The 22,034-nt window shown below is 43.2% G+C and overlaps 1 protein-coding gene across 2 annotated transcripts in view; it reads right to left on the bottom strand.

The window, feature by feature from the left end:
- Positions 1-21,824, bottom strand: part of LOC146064590 (glypican-5-like) — a 215,790-nt gene extending 193,966 nt beyond the window's left edge. For both annotated transcript variants that reach the window (XM_083178278.1, XM_083178277.1), the window contains exon 1: positions 21,320-21,824. In XM_083178278.1, coding sequence (XP_083034404.1) covers positions 21,320-21,470 — 151 coding nt within the window. In that variant the 5' untranslated portion in view covers positions 21,471-21,824. The remainder of the gene's footprint in view (positions 1-21,319) is intronic.
- Positions 21,825-22,034: the final 210 nt, after the last annotated feature.

Below are 22,034 nucleotides of genomic sequence, written 5' to 3' on the forward strand. Positions count from 1 at the left end.
ATAAACTGACCTCAGAGCCTTTCATAGTTAATTGGACTAAATATGATAGAGTTATGTCTGGAATTTAAATAGCCTTAAGATGCCAATTTCTTACTTCCCATTTAACATTTTTTTTTCGAGCTGCACATGGCTTTCTTTGCATCGGCACGCTCAATCTAAGAGATATCCAGTACTTAGCAAAGGACCAGAGGAGGTTTTCTAAAGAAAGGTCAAGGAAGATTTTCTTAAGATATATGGAAGTGAAAAGATGAGTATTATCCGGATGGCGAGGTACAAGAGATGTCTTATGGGGGTCAAATGAGAACTAGGAACAGAATGTTCGCAAAGTGTAAAACTAGTAAATGAGACATTGTTTAACAATGGAATAACATGAACTGAGAGCTGTGTTTGATGAAGAACAACTAGCTAACAATGCATCACGTTATATACCTTTACATCGACTAACAGTAGGAGGTCAGGGGAGAAGGAGATTAAAAACAGACAGCATAGATAGAAAAGAGAAAAAAGCAATTGAGAATGGAAAGTATGGATTCAACAGAAATATAAATGATGACAGGTAAAGAGAATGGTTTGGAAGCTAGAAGCAGATGCTGTCAGGAGTGGCGTAAAGCATTGCCCAATAGGATCCCCACTGAGACACTGGCATAAGGTATGAGTGATTGGAGCAGTGGGTAAGTCTGAGAAATGTGCACTAGATTAGTAGCTGCATCCTGTGATAAGTCATCTGTGTAGGAAAAACAGATGGTTAGTAAAGATCGAGATGTTTATTATAAGTAGTAAATGGCTGACAATGATAAATCAAATGTAATGCTAATGCCTAGTGCTGTTTGGTTCATAGATGTACAGTATAAGGTATAACATAAGTGTGAATAGGAACCTAGGGTACAAAAATGACTGGGAATGGGGCAGTGAGTGATACAACAAGGGACCCAGCGCAGCGGCCTCCCCTGCACCCTCTATAGCAGGGGTGGGCAATTATTTCGGCTAGGGGGGGGGGGGGGGGCACTTAACAATTCTAGTAAATATGCACACAAAATATCTTTTATATACAATACCAATCGCAAAAAAAAAGCTGTACTATTGTTATCAAGAATATTTTTTTAAACATTTTACAAGACAAACAGAATAAGAAAATGAACACTGATACCTGTATATATAAAACGATAAACGTCTAGTATGAGTCATTACGCTATACGAAAGGAGCCAAAATTCACATTACGCCACACGAAAGGAGCCAAAATTCACATTACGCCACACGGAAGGAGCCAAAATTCACATTATGCCACACGGAAGGCGCCAAAATTCACATAACACCACACAGAAGGAGCCAAAATTCACATTACGCCACACGGAAGGAGACAAAATTCATATTACGTCACATGGAATGAGCCAAAATTGATATTACGCCACACAGTATGAGTCACAATTCACATTACTCCACACTGAATGATGAAAAATTCTGTGATGGGATGGGAGGGGGAAGGGGGTCTCTTTCCAATTCTACTGTAACTTCATCTCAGTTGCTGCCTGAATTTTGTGCACCCTAAAAATGTTATATATATATATATATATATATATATATATATATATATACACACACAGCCAATCACTGAGGCATCTACCTAGCACACTAGTGGACGGCTTAGCCACCGCTCGGCTGCCCTGTACTGTTGTGCGGCGCCGATGGCTCAGCTATCACTCAGTTGAGTCAGGGCACAGTGGCGTAGCTACAGGGGTTGCAGCGGTCGCACCTGCGACCGGGCCCCTGAGCCAGGGGGCCCAGCCCCCGCCACTGTCCGGCATGTCATGTACGGCATGTTACACAGCGGCACCTTAAATCGGACCGGCATGCTGCTAGGCCTCCTCTCCACGGGCTGTCTCCGCTGCTGAGTCGCCGCCACCAAGGGATGAAGCGATCAGGGAGATGATGTACACAAAAGTCGTTACCTTGGCAAAGCCCGGAGCGCGTCCTATCTCCATCACGCATGCGCATTTCCTAACAGATCGGGCGGACGGCGCACCAATAGCAGCGCGACTTCCGGAGTCCCCGCATCACGCAGTTGTGTGTACACCGTGACCTCAGGGACAGGGAGAGATATTCCCTGAATGCTCCGCCGGCATCTGCTCGCCTCTGGCGCATCATTATGTGTAGTCTGCTCTAGCTCCTTATTACCTGTGCTCTGAGAATGCCTAGGAGAAATAACTGCTTAACAAGGTGAGAAACTCTCGGGAAATTAAATCTACTATATATACAGAGAGAACGTGTAATTCGCAAGTGTGCAAGTATTGTTATTACACAGGATAAAGTCCTTTACATGTTGTGTGTTTGTACCTGCTGTGCATACATATGTGATTCAAGCACTCATGCTGTAGGAAACTATAAACTGACCGAGATTTTAATTTTGTTGTATGTAGGGGGGCCCCAAGCTGACCTTTCCCACCAGGGCCCATGAACCCTTAGCTACGCCCCTGTCAGGGCAGCAGGGAGCCGGGCTACCCCCTGTGGAGTGCAAATCATGTCCTCAGCGCGCCAGGGCCAGGCATTATCAGGTCGCGGCAGATTCTGGCCCGCACGCAATATATTGCCCACCCCTGCCCTATATTTACACCACTGAGTCTGAGCACTAGAGGGCTCTAGACTCTAATGCGCATATATCGGGAAACATGGTGTGGTGGCATTTTCTGCAGTGCTGCTGTTGTTGATGCGGGTATTTAAAAAATGCACCCATTATAAATACTCCACTGTGTGGCTGCAAGAACTGGTGGCGCTTAAGGTAATGAGCCCGATGTAACAGATACAATAATGAGACAGATGAAGCAGAAGGCGTGCTATGGTAAATGAGCAAAGGAATGTAATGATGATTAGAAATATATAGGGATACTCCATACAGGAGTAAGCAGAATCATTTGGTATTTAAAATTTGGAAGAAATAACCCCCCTCCACACACACACACACACACACACACACACACACACACACACACACACACACACACACACACTGAGGCTTATCAACTACTCATTTACTTTGATGTCAATTCCTACATCCACTTGGCAAGTGTAATAAAAAATCTAGTTTATTAATTCCCACCTATGACTCGGGGAGTGAACATTTTGGACATCACAGAGGAATTATTGCAAACTCCAGCCCCTCTCGCATTGGTGGTATATTTAGAATCTTAATAGTGGCAAAAATAAGTTCGGAAAGGGTCATAGGGGAAATGCCAAATAAATCCCTTCATGTCCATCTACTATACATAGGTGGCGGGTATGATACGGCTTTAATCCCTGCTGCCATATATAGAGGGTAGCAAGGACTCTGGCCCCTTACAGAGGAATAGCTGCTGAAAGTCCCATGGCTGCCTGTCTCTGTCTCTGTCTCTAGAGGCCTCGGGTCCTGGAGCAAGGACCAGGAACCAATTAGCATAGTTCCAGATCATCTGTTGATAGTTATTGCTTTTATTAGCATATCCTCCTCTCTGCAGTACCTCCAGCTGATTTACTGCCCAGCAGAGAGGGGAGTGTACTGGTTGTTACATTGGAAACCAAAGGAATGTATGATGTGATTTACTAAAAACATCTCTCTCTATTCACATTAGGTTATTATTTCAAATAATTATAATAATTATAATAATATAATTATAATAATAATAATAATAATAATAATACATTTATTTCAAGACTTTTCTCCAAATATCACCCCCCAAAAAAATTTCATATTTGCAGAATAAAATCATATGATACAAAATAAACTCACTTAAGATTTCTAAGTAGTTAGGCGTTTCCTGCATTAGCTCAGAACATCGGGCATTGTATTTTTTAGTTAGTGATTATTGGCCTAATTCAGGGATGTAATGCCAGCGTTTTCTCTGCTTCTCATGCCACAGTGCCAAACTGAATTGCAGGCATGTTGCAAACAGCACAAAGACAAGCAGGGACCAATCGCACTGGAAAGAATTTCGGAAATGAGATGTATGACCCCTCAGTTGTGATATAATACAATCTATTATGGATACTACCAGGAGGGTGTGCTGCCACTGGACATCAGATAATGACAGAAAGACGATGGACAGAGAAAGGAATGTCTCTGTGTGGCGCACCAGAGAAGAAGGATTACATAAAATATAGCTTTTAATTTATTATTTTCTAAAAAGGAGCGAAATAAAAACACAAATTGACACATACATACACAAACATGTATTTAAAACGGGATAAAGCTATCCCTGCAACGTGAGACCCCACTGTTGCCTGTACCTTCCAAATAATATTTATAATTTTAATATGACAATTTTTCAAAATAAATGCTTGGTTTTATACTGTTGTCTGTTTTTTACACATGGGCATTGGTGGTTCGCAAATATGTTTCTCTGTAGTGGGTATCACAGTTTATTTAGTTGACACTCACTGTGTCAGTAAGTCAGTAAATCTGATTATTTTTATTCCTCTGTGATATATCGAGGTGATAGAGAATTTTTACAGTCACTGGCCGTGATTTTAATAATGTGTTCGGGGTTTTGACATATATATACGTCCCCATAGGCGTGCGCATGGGGGGTGCCGGGGGTGCACAGGCACCTCCTAATGCACAGGCACCCCCCGCAAGGTTGGAGCACCAGTGGGGCAGCAGTAGTGATGATGCGGCTCGGCCGGGATAGCTGGCTGCTGGCCAGTGGTGCTGCCGCAGCCGCGTATTGTAGTCTCCGCTGCAGCCCGCCCACCCGTGTAGCCCTGCAGCCCGTCCGCCCAGCAGCCTCCTTCTCCCGGCAAAATGTCCCCAGTTATCAGGAGGTAGGGAGGGGGAAGGGGAGAAGTAGCCTGCATTCATCAGGCACCAGCAGCCGTCCGTCCACCTGTTCTGTGACTCCTGTCCTTACGTGCACCAGCATGAAACATGCCAGCAGCATCATGGAGCAGTGTGTGTTTGCATTCAGGCCAGTGGTGGCAGCAGCAAGGAGCAGTAAGTGAAATGCTCTTCACTTTTGTGGAATGGTACTCGGGGTGGGTGAAAATGTGTATGCTTGACAGAGGTCTTATATGGTTAGAAGTATATATATATATATATATATATATATATATATATATATACTGTATGTGTCTGTGTGTATGCTTATATACTGTATGTATGTATATGACATTGATAGAGGCTGTGTTTGGCTGCATATATATGTATGTGCTGTGTGTGTATATATGGATGGATGACAGAGGCATGTTATACAGTATATGTGGCTGTATTTTAAATCTACAGTGAAATGCTTCCTGTTTGTTTGTTTCATATATAATTTCATATATAATTTGGTAGAACTTTCCATACAGCATTGTTGGTGTTGGTGGGCAGTTGGCCACCAGGGAGCTGGAGTGTTTAACCGATGTGATAGCATTCCATGCCCTGGGCCGGAGCAGATCATGGTTGGATTGTGCCACCAGCAAAGATCTTTCTCAGATAATCCCAGCAGGTCCAGCTCAAATGATCCCGCTCTAGTACATAGTTCAGTGTCCGTGATTGTGTCTGCGACTGTGTCTCCCGGGGCACTGTGTGTGTCCCCTGGGCAATGAGCATGTAACCCCCACCTGGCCAATGAGCATGTAACCCCCACCTGGCCAATGATCATGTAATCCCCCGCTGGCCAATGAGCATGTAATTCCCCTGGGCAACGAGCATTTACTCCCCCTTGGGCAACAAGCATGAAATCCCCATGGCAACAAGCATGAATCCCCTGGCATCAAGCATGTAACTCCTAGCATCGAGCATCTAGGTAAGCAGCATTTAAGTGGCATACTATGTAATAGGCATTACGGTGTGTGGCATAATATGTAATGGGCATCATGTGTGTCAAATAATGTGTAATGAGCATCAATCACAGTGTGTCAAATAATGTGTTATGGGCATCACGGTGAGGCGTAATGGGCATCATGGTCTGTGGTGTAACATGTAAGGGGGCATCAGAGTGTGAGACATAATGTGTAATGGGCATCACAGTGTGAGGTACAAAGTGTAATGGGCATCACATTGTGAGGTGCAACGTGTAATGGGCAGTACAGTGTTTAGTATAACGTGTAATGGGCATTACGGTGTGTGGCGTAATGGGCATTCCGGTGTGTGGCATTATGTGTAATAGGCATTACAGTGTTAATTTTTGCAGCACGCCTAAGGCGTGCACTGTCCCTTATCTAGTATATGTGTGGGGGAATAATTCATTCTGAAGTGCATATACATAAATAAGTCACCTATTTACTTTGCATTGATGCCAAATAGGCATTCATAGACACGACCAGTAGGCGGTGATAGACACGCCCCTCCAATGGTGCACACCCTAAAAAAATGGGCTGCGCACGCCTATGTACGTCCCCCGTAATGCTGCTGCTGAGGAACGAGACCCGAAGCAGACCGTGGTCTGTCTTCTGTATCTCGTCTCCGACGCAGTTTCTAATAGCCGCCAGAGACTTATCACGAAGGCTGCAAACGCCGGGGAACGGATACCACCGGGTGTGCGCCTAAGTTAGCTGGGCACAGAGGTCGCGGTCACGGACGTCAAGTGCCGCGCCTTTGGTTCAGCTACTACAGAGTGCGATGCACCACTTAGATACTATGCCCTATCTAAACAGATCAAAATGCATTCAAATTGGGGAAGGGAACAGGGGGTCACACGGAGTGTTTGGTCAGCGCACGCTTCGATGGGGAGCTTCATCAGGTCCTTTGGTTCAGCTACTACAGAGTGCGATGCACCACTTAGATACTATGCCCTATCTAAACAGATCAAAATGCATTCAAATTGGGGAAGGGAACAGGGGGTCACACGGAGTGTTTGGTCAGCGCACGCTTCGCTGGGGAGCTTCGTCAGCCACACAGAGACATTCCTTTCTCTGTCCATCGTCTTCATGTTGCAAACAGTTCTGGGGCATGTACCCAGTGGTGACTGAGTCCTTTTATGCAGTGGTTCTGTCCCTTGGGTATTAGTTGTGTAGGACATTCTGAACAACCGTAGATTTGCTCAATGATGTGATTGATGTGTGGCTTTGTATGCAAACAGCGGATCTGTGATGCTGATGTTGGCCTCCTCTGTACATGAGACACTGACTGCGGCACTATCAGAGCACTATGGATGGTGCAATGGATAGCATTACTGCCTCACAGCGCTGAGTTCATGGGTTCGATTCCCACCATGGCCCTAACTGTGCGGAGTTTGTATATTCTCCCCGTGCTTGCGTGGGTTTCCTCAAACAATCCAAAAATATACTGGTAGGCTAATTGGCTCCCAACAAAATTGACCCTAGAATGTAAATAACTGGTAATAATAAATAAATAATAATATGAGCATATCTTCCAGTTCCGCTGGGAAAAAAGATGCAGCATGACAGGCTCTGCATTCACTTCTCAACCCACTCCATTCTTCCCCAGCTAAGGCACAAACATACTCTATAAATAATCAACAACTTACATTTTTTCTTATTAAGCAGCAGCACAGCACAAAATGGTTCAGGTCAATATGATGTAAACTGCAAGAGGCTATGAAAGGGTTAAAGTTGACATTAGATCATACTTACTGATTTCGTATTCTCCTCTCTGGGAGTAGCCTGGAGAGGAGTCATTGCAGAGAACTGACATCATTAAGCGCCCCCACACTTTTCGAAAATGTAGCAATTGGCTACAGGGACCTTTGGGGGCGGGAACGGCTCTGACATCATTTACCCCCCCCCAACGGCTGCCCCCACCTAGCTGCCCGGTGGTCATTTTCCCTCTCTGCCTGCTTCACTAGGTGGCAAGCAGTTTGTAGGACATCTGCCTTCTGGGTGTGGGGCCATATACAAAAACTTGTGAGGCTCCCACAGCTTCCGGGACAGTGGGAAGGTCTGCTATCTGTCGTATACCCTCACTCTCCTCAATATGTTGTGTTTCAGTTGTGATAACTGCTAAGAACAAAAATAAAATTGTTTACACATACTGTAGCTTTTCCATTGCATGGAATTGTAAATCTAAATGTTTAACACCCAGGCAAACACACAGGAATGTCATCTAGGAAGCATTCTCACTGGAAAACTCAGTGGTGTCGCCCAGTGTACATTACAGTGCGTGCCTGCCATCCACTATTTGCAGATGCTTCCACAGCCCAGTTTTATAGCAGGATTGTTGAACAGCTCTGAAATGAAATGTAAACATTTCATGTTGTGCTAATCCCCTCCTGCAATACGCAGGTGCACATACACATCCTGGTTTTGGGAAAAGCCCTTTAAAAGCCTTCTGGTTCTATTTTACCAGATTGTTCTTTTGGATTGAAATACCCATGGTGAAAAAATATCACCTCAAATTCCTAAGAAAATGGGGGAGATGTATTGATCCTTGGAGAGATATAAAGCAAAGTTGTCCAAATCAACCAATCAACTTCAAACTGATAAACTGCATAGCCTGTAAAAGGACAGAGGCTGATTGGAATCGGAATTCAGTGACCAGTACAGATGGTTTTTTTTTTCAAATTAATTCAGTAAATCTTTACTGAAACTAAAAACGATAGCATGGGCACAGTTTTTTTTTTAATATACCGTAGATATAGATAACTCTGCTCTAGACATACCGTAATAGAAAGCTTTACATTTTACTACTGGTAAACATAGATTTTGACAGCATATAGGAACCATTTGGCCCATCTACTCTGCCTTACACACATGTACGCATGTAAGCAAATTAACCTACCAGTATATTTTCTGATTATGGGAGAAAACTGGTGTAGCCATAGGGAATCCACGGGGAAAGCACGGGGACAATATACAAACTCCACACAGTTACGGACATGCGGAGACTCAAACCAATGACCTCAGTGCTATGAGGCAGTAACGCTAACTATTAAACCAGCCATATTGCTTTAATGTGTTAACTAGTTACAGAGTAATAAAATCGGTACTTGTGTATTATCACTGCGCCCCCGATTTCACTGCGCCCCCGATTTCCATTGCAGGTCATTGTACAACTAAAAATGCAGCATGAAAGCATGCGATGCGACCAATTTTAAGTCGTACATGCACCCACATGCCTAATTCCTATGTTAAATGCCCCCCAGACCCGATTTTAGATTACCCTGATGGGTAATGACTATGTTAAAAGCCCCCCGTTGTTAACGCCACCCCACTATCAACGCCAATCCGAAGGGTGGCGAGCGCAGCGAGCCCGCGTGGGGCGGCGGTACGCGTCCTACAAACTTTTCATACCCCCACTATCCACGTCAGCGTGGAGTTTATCTTATATAGTGTGGCGAGTGCAGCAAGCCCCGCGAGGGGACTCGTAATACTTGTGAAGTTATGCGCTTCCCCTCGCGTGCTCGCTGCGCTCGCCACGCTTTGGGTTGGCGTTGATAGTGGGGTGGCATTAACAATGGGGGGGCATTTAACATACTCATTAACCATCAGGGTGGGGATACAATTAAAAATCGGGTCTTGGTGGGCATTTAACATTGAAATCACGTCGCATCGCATGCCATTATAATGGCATGCGATGCGACGTGATATTAAAATTGTACACTCTGTCCGGGAAAAGCCTCAAATCGGTCCTATCGCATGCCATCGCATACCTTAATTAGTGGTATGCTATGCGATGCGATGGGCGCTGTGATAATACACAAGTACCATAAAATCTATACAATATTTATTAACAATTGTTTTTTTTTTAAATACATCTGACTTTATAAACCTTGATGGGGAGAAAAAACAATCCAATGGGTTATTTTACCACATTACTAATTTGTGAAAAAAAAGTTAAATTTTTTCTTATTTTACAAGTAAATAAAATAATTTTTTGAATGTTATGATTGTTAAATTAAACAAGATAAAACCTAAAAGTGAATGGTATCTATATTAATTCCAAGAGATAGATGTTAATGGGATTGGTTACCAAGGTGTAAAAATAAAAAAATTGTTTCTTGAAGACATTTAGGAACCTTTGTAAAGATAGTGTGAGCCAATATTATGGGCCAGTCTGTATCAAGTTACCCAATTCAAATCAAATTGAAATGGTTTAATTTAATTAAATGGCTTACAGTAAAAATTGAAATGTAATATTTCCTATTGCTTTTTGAGTTTGTTACTTATTGTATTCAATTAGTTGATTTAAAATTGACTAAAGCCAACACATTTCAAAGGAGGAAATTAAAATGCAAGTTCTGCCCCCTGGGACCTACATGGTGTATACAAGGTATATACTAACTGGAGCCAGTGGAACTCAATCAGATTGTATATGTACTGTACTGTTCTCAAGAATGTTGTTGCTGGTTCAAGCAGCTGAATCGGATGCGACATGCAAAGATTTAATTTGATTTCTTGTGAGTGACCTAGAAAACAGAGATGGTATGTGCTGAGATATTGCAACCAGTGCCCACAAAAACAAAAACTAATTACCCATTTGGAATCAAAGTTTAATTACTACAATCCTGCATATGCAACAGGATTCCATCAGGCGGTCTCAAATGACCAATCTCATCTAACAGAAAATGATGTGACACCAAGGTCATACAGGCATTTTAGTGCGGTGGTTAAGAGCTCCCGTCAGAGCTTCCTTAGTGTATACATAAGAGATTTAGATATTTGGGCATGGATGATTCAACCTAGAACAAAAAGGGCCACCGTTTTTGTTCTAGGTCCTATCAGTTGATAAAGTTTTCCATCTTCATGTTGGTTGATCTTGGTGGAAGACCAACATATAATACAGATAGCATTAATGATCACCATTTCATATAAATAACATCACAGTGACCCCCATATAATACAGATAGCATTAGTGATCGCCATTTAATATAGATAACATCACAGTGACCGCCATATAATACAGATAGCATTAGTGATCGCCATTTAATATAGATAACATCACAGTGACCGCCATATAATACAGATAGCATTAGTGATCGCCATTTAATATAGATAGCATTAGTGATCAACATTAAATATATATAACATCACAGTGACCATCATATAATACATATAGCATTAGTGATCGCCATTTAATATAGATAACATCACAGTGACCACCATATAATACAAAGAGCAACAGTGACCATCATATAGTACAAAAAGCAACAGTGGTCATCATATAAAACATAGAGTATCAGTGACCACTATATAATATACAGACCATCAGTGGCCATCTTATATTACAAAAAGCATCAGTAACCACCATATGATACAAAGAGCAACAGTGACCATCATATAGTACAAAAAGCAACAGTGGTCATCATAAAAAACAGAGAGCATCAGTGACCACTATATAATATACAGACCATCAGTGGGCATCTTATATTACAAAAAGCATCAGTAACCACCATATGATACAAAGGGCAATGGTGGCCACCATATAATACAGAATGCATTATTGACCGCCATATAATACAAAGAGCATCAGTGGCCACCAAGCAATATGTAAAGCATCAGTACCGGATATATAATGTAGCAGTGTGAGTGACATAAAATACAAAGAGTATTTTTGATCACCTTACAGTATCTTTCCCTCCTCAACAATTAATATATCAAAAAACTACTTTAGATTTATAGTAACAGTCCCACTTATATACAGTATATTTAACCCATTAACAATAATTAATTAGCCCCGATACCATAAATTAATTAGTTAGTTATATTATGTATTGTATGCGATACACCCTGGAATGGCAGCAGCAGCTGTGGGTCCCCTACTGACGGTACATGCCCCACCTGCCCTCCTAGCTAGGCCCCATGCTTGGTCATCTTTCTCTTTGAGGCGTCTCGTGTATTCTAGAAGGAATTAGAAAATGTTCTTTCATGGTATACTTTATTTATTACTGAAGTTGACAGCAGTTACCTACTACACAGTGTTACTGTTGAGCAACAGCATCTTCAATGTGTTGCCACCATTATCTACAAGCAGTGTAAATTGTGAATAACTAAAATACATTATTTTATTTTTCTGTTTTGCTTTCATTGATCTTTTCAAAAACATTTTTTTTAAATAAGTTCATTATTTTTCCTTAGGGCTTTAACATTCTAGGCATGAAACTCAAACAGAAGTATAAAACCATTCACTTACTATTTGTATTTTTTTCTTTCAATATTTTATTTATTTTCACAAAATGATATTAAGTTAACTTTACATCTAAGGATGTGTTTTTAAGCAAATCACTTAATTAGCAATCAATACGAATTTCAATAAACTTCCAAAAATATGGTCTATTCATATTTGTAATGAAAACTTCTTTCATGACTACCAAACTAGACATGCATGCACGATGCATGTCATTCCAAAAATTAGTAAACTTACTCACTATCTTACACTCTTTCCACCCCAAGGTTTTAACTAGAACGTTTTAGTGTTAAAACTATATTATCATTCTTAGGATGTCTTCAGTTATTCTCTGCCTGATCCAAAACTGAAATTTACAAGCTAAGATTGATGACTTAAATGTAACATACACTTACTATCTTAAACTCTCTTTCAACCCCAAGGTTTTACCACTAGAAAGTTTTGTGTTAAAACTACATTATCATTCTTAGGATGTCTTCAGTTACTCTCTGCCTGATCCAAAACTGAAATTTACAAGCTTGATGACTTAAATGTAGCATTATAAAAAATAAAAAAAAACGGAATCATTTGGGAATGCAAACGCAGAATGTTATTCAATGGAGTTTAGTATAACAAAAAAATTCACAAGGGGGCTGATTCAGAGCCGTATTGCATCGTATGCTCAGTGAAAATGCTGATCAACACCTGTCTTTAGAGTTAACCGCATCTAAGGGGGGTATTTAATGCGGGCCTATATTTCCATTATTCAGAAATATTGGCCAGGACCTATTTAATCTCTGACCCGCCGCCGCAGATTAGAGTCTTTGAAAAGCTGAATCTGCATTCGTGGAAATGGACACTAAAGGCCCCCATACACTATGCGATTTTGGGACGATTTCATCCGATTTCTGCACTTTGTGCCGATAATCGGATGAAATTGGCCCAAAATCGTAGGTATGTGACATTTGATCCGATCCGATGCGCGGTCCCGTGCGCATCGGACCGGATCAGGGAGGTCGGACGGTCTGTACATACGATCACGTCCGACCTCCCTGTATGCATATGCCTGCCACCTGACATGCATATGCATACAGACACCGGGGGAGTAGTGGGGGCGGCCAGCGGCAGCGGTGGTGGGGGCGGCCAGCGGCAGCGGTGGTGGGGGCGGCCAGCGGCAGCGGTGGTGGGGGCGGGCAGCGGCAGCAGTGGTGGGGGCGGGCAGCGGTGGTGGGGACGGGCGGCGTGTGCGGTGAGCGCAGTGTACTTACACATAGCAGCAGCGGCGGGGACGGGACGCGCAGTGGCGGCTATTATATTTTTAAAATACTTGTCAAATGACCGGCCGCTCTCTGATTGGCCGGAGAGCTCTCAGCCAATCAGAGAGCGGCCGGTCATTTGACAAGTATTTTAAAAATATAATAGCCGCCACTGCGCGTCCCGTCCCCGCCGCTGCTGCTATGTGTAAGTACACTGCGCTCACCGCAAACGCCGCCCGTCCCCGCCGCCGCTGCCCGCCCCCACTACCGCCGCTGGCCGCCCCCACCACCGCTGCCCGTGCCCACCACCGCTGCCCGTCCCCACTACTGCCGCTGCCCGCCCCCACTACTGCTCACCGCCCTGCAGCTCCCCGGGGTTTTTTTTACATGGGATAAATCGCATGCGATTTATCCCATGTAAAAATGGCACATCAAGTGCCAAATTGTATGTGAGCCTCCCGGGGAGCTGCCGGGCGGCTCGCAGGTAAATTGGGTCCGACTTGTCCCTAGGACAAGTCGGCCTAATGTATGGGGGCCTTTACTTTGCGAATTAACAGCCATTTCCATGGAAAAAGTCTGGCCAATTCATACTTTCGGAATATTTACGAAAGTCTTAAAAAAAAAAAAAGAACATTGAATAGATTGAATGCATATTTCATCTATTCTATGTGAAAATAGATTGAAAACCCCCCTAAGTGGTAAACTGCCCCTGTACATCCATTTGTAAAAGTAGCCATTATCACGATCAGGTCACATGTGCAACAGTCCCATCCTTGAGGCAAAGCATCCATCTGAAATCAAACAGATATCTGAGTATGATTACCTCTAAATAGTCCACAATTCTGTCTGCACACCCATGAAAAGCCAAGAGTACACACCCCATATGCCAAAACCCCACTGCTACCCAACTACACCCTCTCCCATGCGAATGGAGATATGGCCTGTAGTTGATAATACAGTATATGCATGCACAAGTTCCAACACACTTCTTAATCCGGTCAAATGGTTGTGTAAAAAGATGATATATAATAAACTGATGGTGCCATTTGTAGGATCAACAGTGTACAGGTCGACAGTCAATAGGTCCTCCACTATTGGTCAACAGACAAAAGGTCGACATGCTCAATATATCGACACTCACAAGGTTGACACTGACCAAACGGTTGACTCAAGCAATAGGTCGACTGGGCAAAGCTAAATACATGAAAATGTCAACATGAGTTTTTTTACAATTCTTTTCTTTCAAAAACTTGTTGATACTTTTTGCCCACGTGGACTACAATTGAGAACTGTAAGGTGTGCTAAGCAAAGCACTATGCGTGGGTACGCGTTACACTAATTGGGGGTCCATGGTGACAGATGTTGAAATAGACACACACAAAAAACACATCACCTTTTCCTATGTCGATGTTGACTTATTGATTGTGTCACCTTTTTTGTCTATGTTGACTTTTTTCACGTGTCGACATGTTCATTGTGGACCAATTTACAGTCCACCTTATGACTGTAGGAATAGACACTGCCGATCTAACAATCCCCACACCCATCAACTGACTTACAGAAAATATAAACATAAAACAAAACAGGAATGAAAACAGTAATCGCAAACTCACCTAATCTTTTATGATCAGTATCACCTGGGGAAGACTGGAGGGTCTGGAGAAATCATCTGTAGAAGTGTGAGCCCCAATTTATAAAATAATTCCATTACTTTTTAAACTGCCTTCCTTGTTGACCCTTAATTTGAGGTATGCTGATCTGTTATGGGACTGTTTGTCTTTAGTTGAAAATCATTTCTTCTTTTTATACAGTATGTATATTTAACCCGTTGAAGTTAAAATTTTCAAATAGTCGGGTTTAAATGTTCAAATGAATTGTATTTTTTATAACTAAAAAAATGGTCTACATTGAATGTTGAACAATGTTAATGTTCTTATTTTAAAGTGTCTCACCATTGGATCTGCTACTAGCGCTAGGGCTGTTAAGCCTCACTAGTTGTTGGACCTGAAAGGAGTTAAGTGTCTTCTAAAACATAGTATAGATATAATAAGCCCAGGAATTAGGATTTCCAGAACACTGGCTTAGAAAACATGAATACTGCATGCAACATGGATATACATTATCTCCATAATAGGGTGGTATCTGTTGGTGGCACATGCTATGTTGCTAGCAGGGCCTGATTAATGGGCTGGTTAGGCTGCAGCCTAGGGCCCCAGGACAGGGGTGGGAGGCTTTGCAGGTGACAGCCGAGGAATAAGATGAAGGCCTAGTTTATTCCATACTTGTTAGCTATCACCCATCCCAATGTACTGCGGGGACTAAAGTTATGAAGGTGACCATGTAACTTACTGAGGGAACCATTATGTACATGTACTTTATGTACATTGTGCAACAGCTAAAGCCAAAGGTCCTACATGCCAGTTGTATACCATTCGTTACATGCACATGGGCAGTATGAATGAAGAGTCCATGAATACCCATACATGTGTATTTAGCAGCATTACAAGGGGAGCTACACATGTATTAGCCTAGGGCACCTGGAACCTTTAATCGTGCCCTGGTTGCTAGTTACACTGGATACAAATTTGTATATTGTTGTTATATACAGTATATTTCCTATAACGAAAATGCCTGCTCTTGGAACCCATACAAGAACTAATACATTCACAGCTGTCATTGAACAGCTGTGTTGCCCTGCAATAAACCATAGCTGACTGCAATAAACCATAACCAACTGGTTGCCCGGATACCAATATGGCTTCCAATCACTGCTGTTTGGTCAATTGGTCAGAATGGAGACCACCACATTAGTTGATGCACTTTTGCAACCAGGATGTTTGTGTTTACCTCTTGTGCTTGAAGATATATATATATATGAATTGATGTGAATGCCATGGGTGGCCATAATACCCCTTTGATATCTAAAAGCTGGGTCGTACTTGGGAATTCAGACTCCAGGCTGGGTGCGACCCGACTTGTGACCCCTTTTACACCTGCCTCCTGACCCGGTATAATGGGAGTTGACGCCACAGTGACGCCACTGAAGATCGACATGGGCTTAGTTCGACACCTCAGAAGGTCAACATGGGGTAAGGTCAACAGGGTCATTAGGACAACACAGTCGACATGGATACCGCATTAGTGCACCGCGTCCCCTTGCATGGCTTGCTGCGCTTGCCATGCACTATTTTATTCTCCCTCCACTTCCTAGCAGATGGTAGGGCTTGAAATACTGCCAATTGGCACATGTCGGCTCAGAAAAACTTGAAAAACCCATGTCGACCTTTTGACTGACGACCTAGCACATGTAGACCTAATGCTTGAGTTGACCTAATGACCCTGCCGACCTAACCCAATATCGACCTAAGCCTATATTGACCTTTAGCAGCCAACCCAATGTCAACCTTAGGTGTGTTGACCTAATGACCGTATACTGACCTCACCAAGGGCCGGTTCCTAGGCTGTTGGTGGGAGATGAGATCATCTCCCAGCAATGGCTGTTCCATTGCAGTGAACAGGTCGACCTGGGTTTCCCATCTACAATGCACAGCAAGCCAGGTTGAACCCGTGTTTAACCCTGCTCAATACATGGGTAGTAATGCCGGGTCTCACGACCCGGGACATTTCAAATGGGTGCGTTTACACCGCCTGCAAACCTGGGTTTTTAAGGCTGGTGTAAAAGGTTTATTACTTCTACTTGCACCCTCTTAGAGTGGCGAGCAGTTGGGCTTTTGTGCAGCCAAACTTAGCACATCCAGTAGTGTAGATGGGTTTACATGCTGTACATGACTAAACCTGATACATTAGGGCATGACATACATGACAAGTAATAGACATGCTCATGCCCATTGGAAAGACAATTGAACGTCCCTGTTGTGCGCCCATTACTTACGCACTCCGAAAGCAATGGAATTTCCCACTGATATTGGGCTATTCAATTTAGTCTTATTTTTTGGCTAGGCAAAAAAATTCTGAAGTAGCAAAAAACACCTGGACCACCAAACTAGCCACCGATCATGTCTTTTTGCCACTTTGCAGGCAAAATTGCTGTTTTCAATGCTTTTTTAAAGAGAATTTTCGCCAAAGCCTTTATGGCTGGAAAAAAAGTGAAAAGGCATTGGACAAAAATGACATCAATAATGGCGAAAATGGCTGCAATTGAATTATCAGGAATTGAATCAGTTCAATTTTTTGCCTATACGGAAAATCAAAACAAATTGAATACCCCCTAAGAGAGTTATCAATAACATTTCAATTTTTGTGTTAGATCCCCTTTCTTCTCTTATATTTTCATCGAATAATTAACTTGACATTTCCAATTATAAAATAGTTTAATAGAAGTTCAATTTTATGAAAAAAAATAAAAATAGTGTGCAACTATTTCAAAATACTATTTAGGTAGTGCTTAAAAAATATAAATATTTAAAGGCAGTAATTGTAATTAGAATGGCATACCTCCAACGCAACCCGAAAAAGGTGAATGTCCAATCACAAACGTGCACTGCAAACATCAAACACAAACTGCTTATGGTGACAAGGAGCTGCAAAATCTGAACCACTGTTTTCAATTGAAGTCTACTGACAATCTCAAATGTGCACGGCCACCAAACCACAAAACCACAGATTTGCATTTGAATTTTAAACCTTTGAGCATCTGTACTCCTCCTAGCAATGTCTCTACCATTCTGTGCATTTGGTGGCTGGATTACAAATTAGCTCTTAGTTGCTCCGACATTTTGCTTAAGTTGCTTTTCTTTAATTATTCAGAAGATAAATCTGATCCGAGTCTCAGTTGTTCTTTTTAGTAATTTAGCAATACTTGCCAAACATGCACCCAAGAGAGAGAGGCTGCTACTAATTATTGCTAAAATGTGGATAAACTTGTTAATTAATAGTGTTGCATACAAATCACATCACTGCAAGTCAGGGAACTACATAATGGCCCTTATTCTGGTTGACTCTGGTTGAGTTGCAAGGCTGTGAATTTCGCCTCCAGACGCCACCCGCACGGCCGCCCACCCGCCCCTCGCACCTGTAATCCCCCGCACTGCTGTGAATGGATGATTTGCATAATTATCAATTCATAGCCTTGGTGACCATCAAATGATTTCTCCAGCACTCGCAGATCTGAGACTTCTGTGATGTCTCAGATCTCCGAGCACCCTATGCAGGAAGTGGATGGGCAGTGGACATCCACTGACATTAGCTACTCGCACCATCTGGGAATTTCCTTTGGATCGCCCAGTGTTTTAATGCTAACGCCCCATGCTCCCCTCCCATGCCCCCACCCGAATTCTGTGTGCAAGCGCTGTGGCCGCACATGCGCATAAATAACTATGAGTGTTGTATTTAATATAGACAAGAGTTTGTAATATTTTGGACTCAGAGACACAGAAGTTAACACAACCTGCAGTAGACTTCACATTTTCAGCCAGTTCTGTGTGAGTTTGAGCTACCATTAAGTGCAGCTATTGGCACACTAACTCACCCACGCAGGAACTTGCCCCGGAATAGGATTGGCCCCACATTATGAAAACTGCCACACTTCTGATGCTTGTGAAAAGAGGGAAATGGCCAATGTGGGTGTGGCTGGAATACAATTACAAAGGGGTTGCTTAGTTACTCGGATGCTCTAGGTCACCCCCAAATCCGCTACTGTACCTAAAAACACCAATTACAAGGGCAGACGCCCAGACCGTTGGGATGACCGTATCAGTGATAATTTGGTAATATGGATGTTTGGAATATATGCTGTAACTTACAGAAACCAATTAGATGTATTTATAGTTATAGCACATTTAAGACTCCACTTAGGGCCCTATTCAGACCTGCTTGCTGGGCTGCGAGTGTTCAGAGCCCAGCGAGCAGGTACACGCGCCCCGCCAAGCTCCCCACCCCACCCCTGTGCAGTGCATTTGCAGCCATGCACACAAGGGGAAAATCACTCAGCATGGAATGATTTCCCTCTGCTTGCAAGCGCGGAATAAAGGCCCCCATACACTAGTACGATATGGCCTGATTTCACCGGATCAGTATGTTTTACATACCTCTCGGGTCCGATGCACGGTCCAGTGTGCATCGGACCTAAGCTGGAGGCAGGGCCTGCTGCCCATCCAACCTCCAACTTGGCCCCCCTCCCGGCGGCGGAGAACAGGGTCGCATTTGATACATTGCATGTGAAAGGGACGCATGTGGAAGGTCCCGGGCGGCTCAGGGAGGTCGGGTGGCTAGTAGAAGTATATGGCCACCTTTAGTCTAGACTTACTCAGCAATGAGAAGGACATGGGGAAAAGGTTGACTTTAACAGCCCTCCCTGCCAACTGCCGGGGAACACCTGTGTTTTCTGGGGCATGACTGGAAAACGCTAGGCTACTGCCCCAAAATGCCCGCGGGGTGTCAATCACCCTGCGAGCAGCCAGTGAAGGCTAACCTTTGCTGGCTGCCACCACGCAGTCCTCTCATAATAGCTTGTTAATCGAATTTGCAGCACAGTGAAAAGGTCTGAATCAGGCCCTTAATACTGAGTGCTAACTTTTTAGCACTTGTTTAAAATGATAACGGGGTTATGACAGCAACCTAATCATTGCCATCTGCAGATGCTGAAGTCCTCATTGCTATTGATGGGGTAACAGCAAAGCCTTTCCAGCTTTAGAGAACCCTACCAAGCTTTTTTGGACCTCCCCTGGGTGGAATCACTATGCCAATGCGTGGACGGCCAGCGAGCAAATGACATGACCCACTGATTGGAGCATTAGACTGCTGGCAGAGGATGGCATTGCCACCAAGGAAAGAGACCCACTGGACCTGGACCTGCAGATATCAGTTAAATAATAGTGGAATAATAGATTCACTGTGAGATTCAGTGATGCGAAAATACGATTTAAAAAGTTTGTTCAATTGCAAAATCGCAGAGCCTTTCTATGTGTGCACATCTGCCTCCTTGCGGGCAAAGGGATTTTGTTATATTTGTAAGTTTGTTTATTGACATGTTTGAATTACATCATAACTACATTGTAATTTAAGTATGTCTAGAAGTCCATTTTCCTGAATAAGGGCTCCAAGAAGAAGCAGCCCATTGAAAGTATAGGCCAATGAATGGTTTCCCTCATCTGCAAGTACACATACAAGGCCCCTGGCCGTTCAGGTCAAAGTTCAAAACCAGCGAATCTAAATTCCCACCAACTCACTGCTGCACACTGTTAAATAAAAAAACAAACCCTGATTTTTAAAATTGCCTACCCCATACCTATATAATTTGTTGTAATCCTTGTCAAACCCTGACCGTTCCAGTTTTACACCTACAGTAATTCCGATGTCACCATTTATGCACCTGTTAATTAGTATACACAGAAGGTCTCTCACTTTACAAATGTGGAAAATCAGTGCACATTCTGGTCTCTCTCACCATCACAGTCTCCAAAAGTTTCAAGGGGATATAAAAATAAGCTTTTCTAATGACAAATATTTTGTAGCTATACGTTCACGCCCGACAGACATCCTGCTATTTTTATTTTTTCCCTGATACTGTATTTTCCCAATCCACAAAGCTACACATAACCATTCTTATACACTGCCTGCACATAATCTGTACTGTCATGTAATCCACGTGTAATCCTATTACAGAAGATACACAGAATGGTTATCACTGTGTATACGATCGGTGGCTATACGTTACTGTATATACATGAGGTATCTGTGATAAGTACAGTACAGTACAGTACAGTACATCGCAGCTATCCACAGTGTGTGTGTGTGATCAGATATCTAATATCACCATAGAACATATATTTATTGTCAATCGTAGAAACATTCTGCAGGCTATATAAATGTGTACATATAGTATTTGCCCAACACTGTGACTGGCAGTGGATATAATAGTTCAGTGTGGTTACCTGCTGACAGTGCCAGGACAGTAACATTGTCTATAGACAGAAGTACTATGATGCACAGATACTCTGCTCAGAGTGGGTATAGCAAGTACCCCTATTACAGTGCAACACACCTGGGAAATACATAAGTGAATAATGCCAGCAATTGGTACTTTGCACTCACCCTCCACTGGCACCTCAGGCACCAGCCGTCCTCTCCCGACCTGCTGAAGTTGGAATGCTGCACGCACTTCATGGCAACTTGGGGGCCGCTCGGATGGCATCAGTGCCACAAAGTTGAGGAACAGGAGGACGGGCAGGAACAGCGTGGGCATCTCACCAGCCTGAGGGGTACACACTGAGCGTACCACCCACCTCTATTTACCTCCACACTGCATCTAGGTCTGCCCTCAATGCACAGCTTAAGAAGACACCTGTGCCCCAGCTCTATGCCCAGCAGCACACAGGCAGGACTCCATGGAGTGGGCACAGCATTGTAACAGGTAGCCCCACAGCTATCACCCCTGTGTGGTGTCACACCTCCCTGTCTGTAGTTCCAGATAGTCTTCTGTCTATTTGGCTGTCAGCTCCACTGTCTGTGTCCCAGACTGCAGGACATGTCCCTCCCTCACTCCTCTAGTACTAGTCTCACACTCCATGCATGCCTCCCCTCTCTGTGCTCGCTCACTCTGCCCCTCCCTGCATCTCTCTCTCCTCCTCATCCCCCAGTCATTCCTGACTGCAAGGCTGCTTAACCCCCCACTTCCCAACCACCTATCACCCATCTTCACATTGCACTATGGCTGTACTGAGTATGGCAGGTTTAGCTTAGCTGTCTCCTCCATATCATGTTGTAGCAAATATACATGTTTTATATATCAGTCACCCTGTTACAGCAG

The sequence above is a fragment of the Crinia signifera genome, chromosome 3 (assembly GCF_055691185.1).
Source record: "Crinia signifera chromosome 3, ASM5569118v1, whole genome shotgun sequence".
Lineage (NCBI taxonomy): Eukaryota > Metazoa > Chordata > Amphibia > Anura > Myobatrachidae > Crinia > Crinia signifera.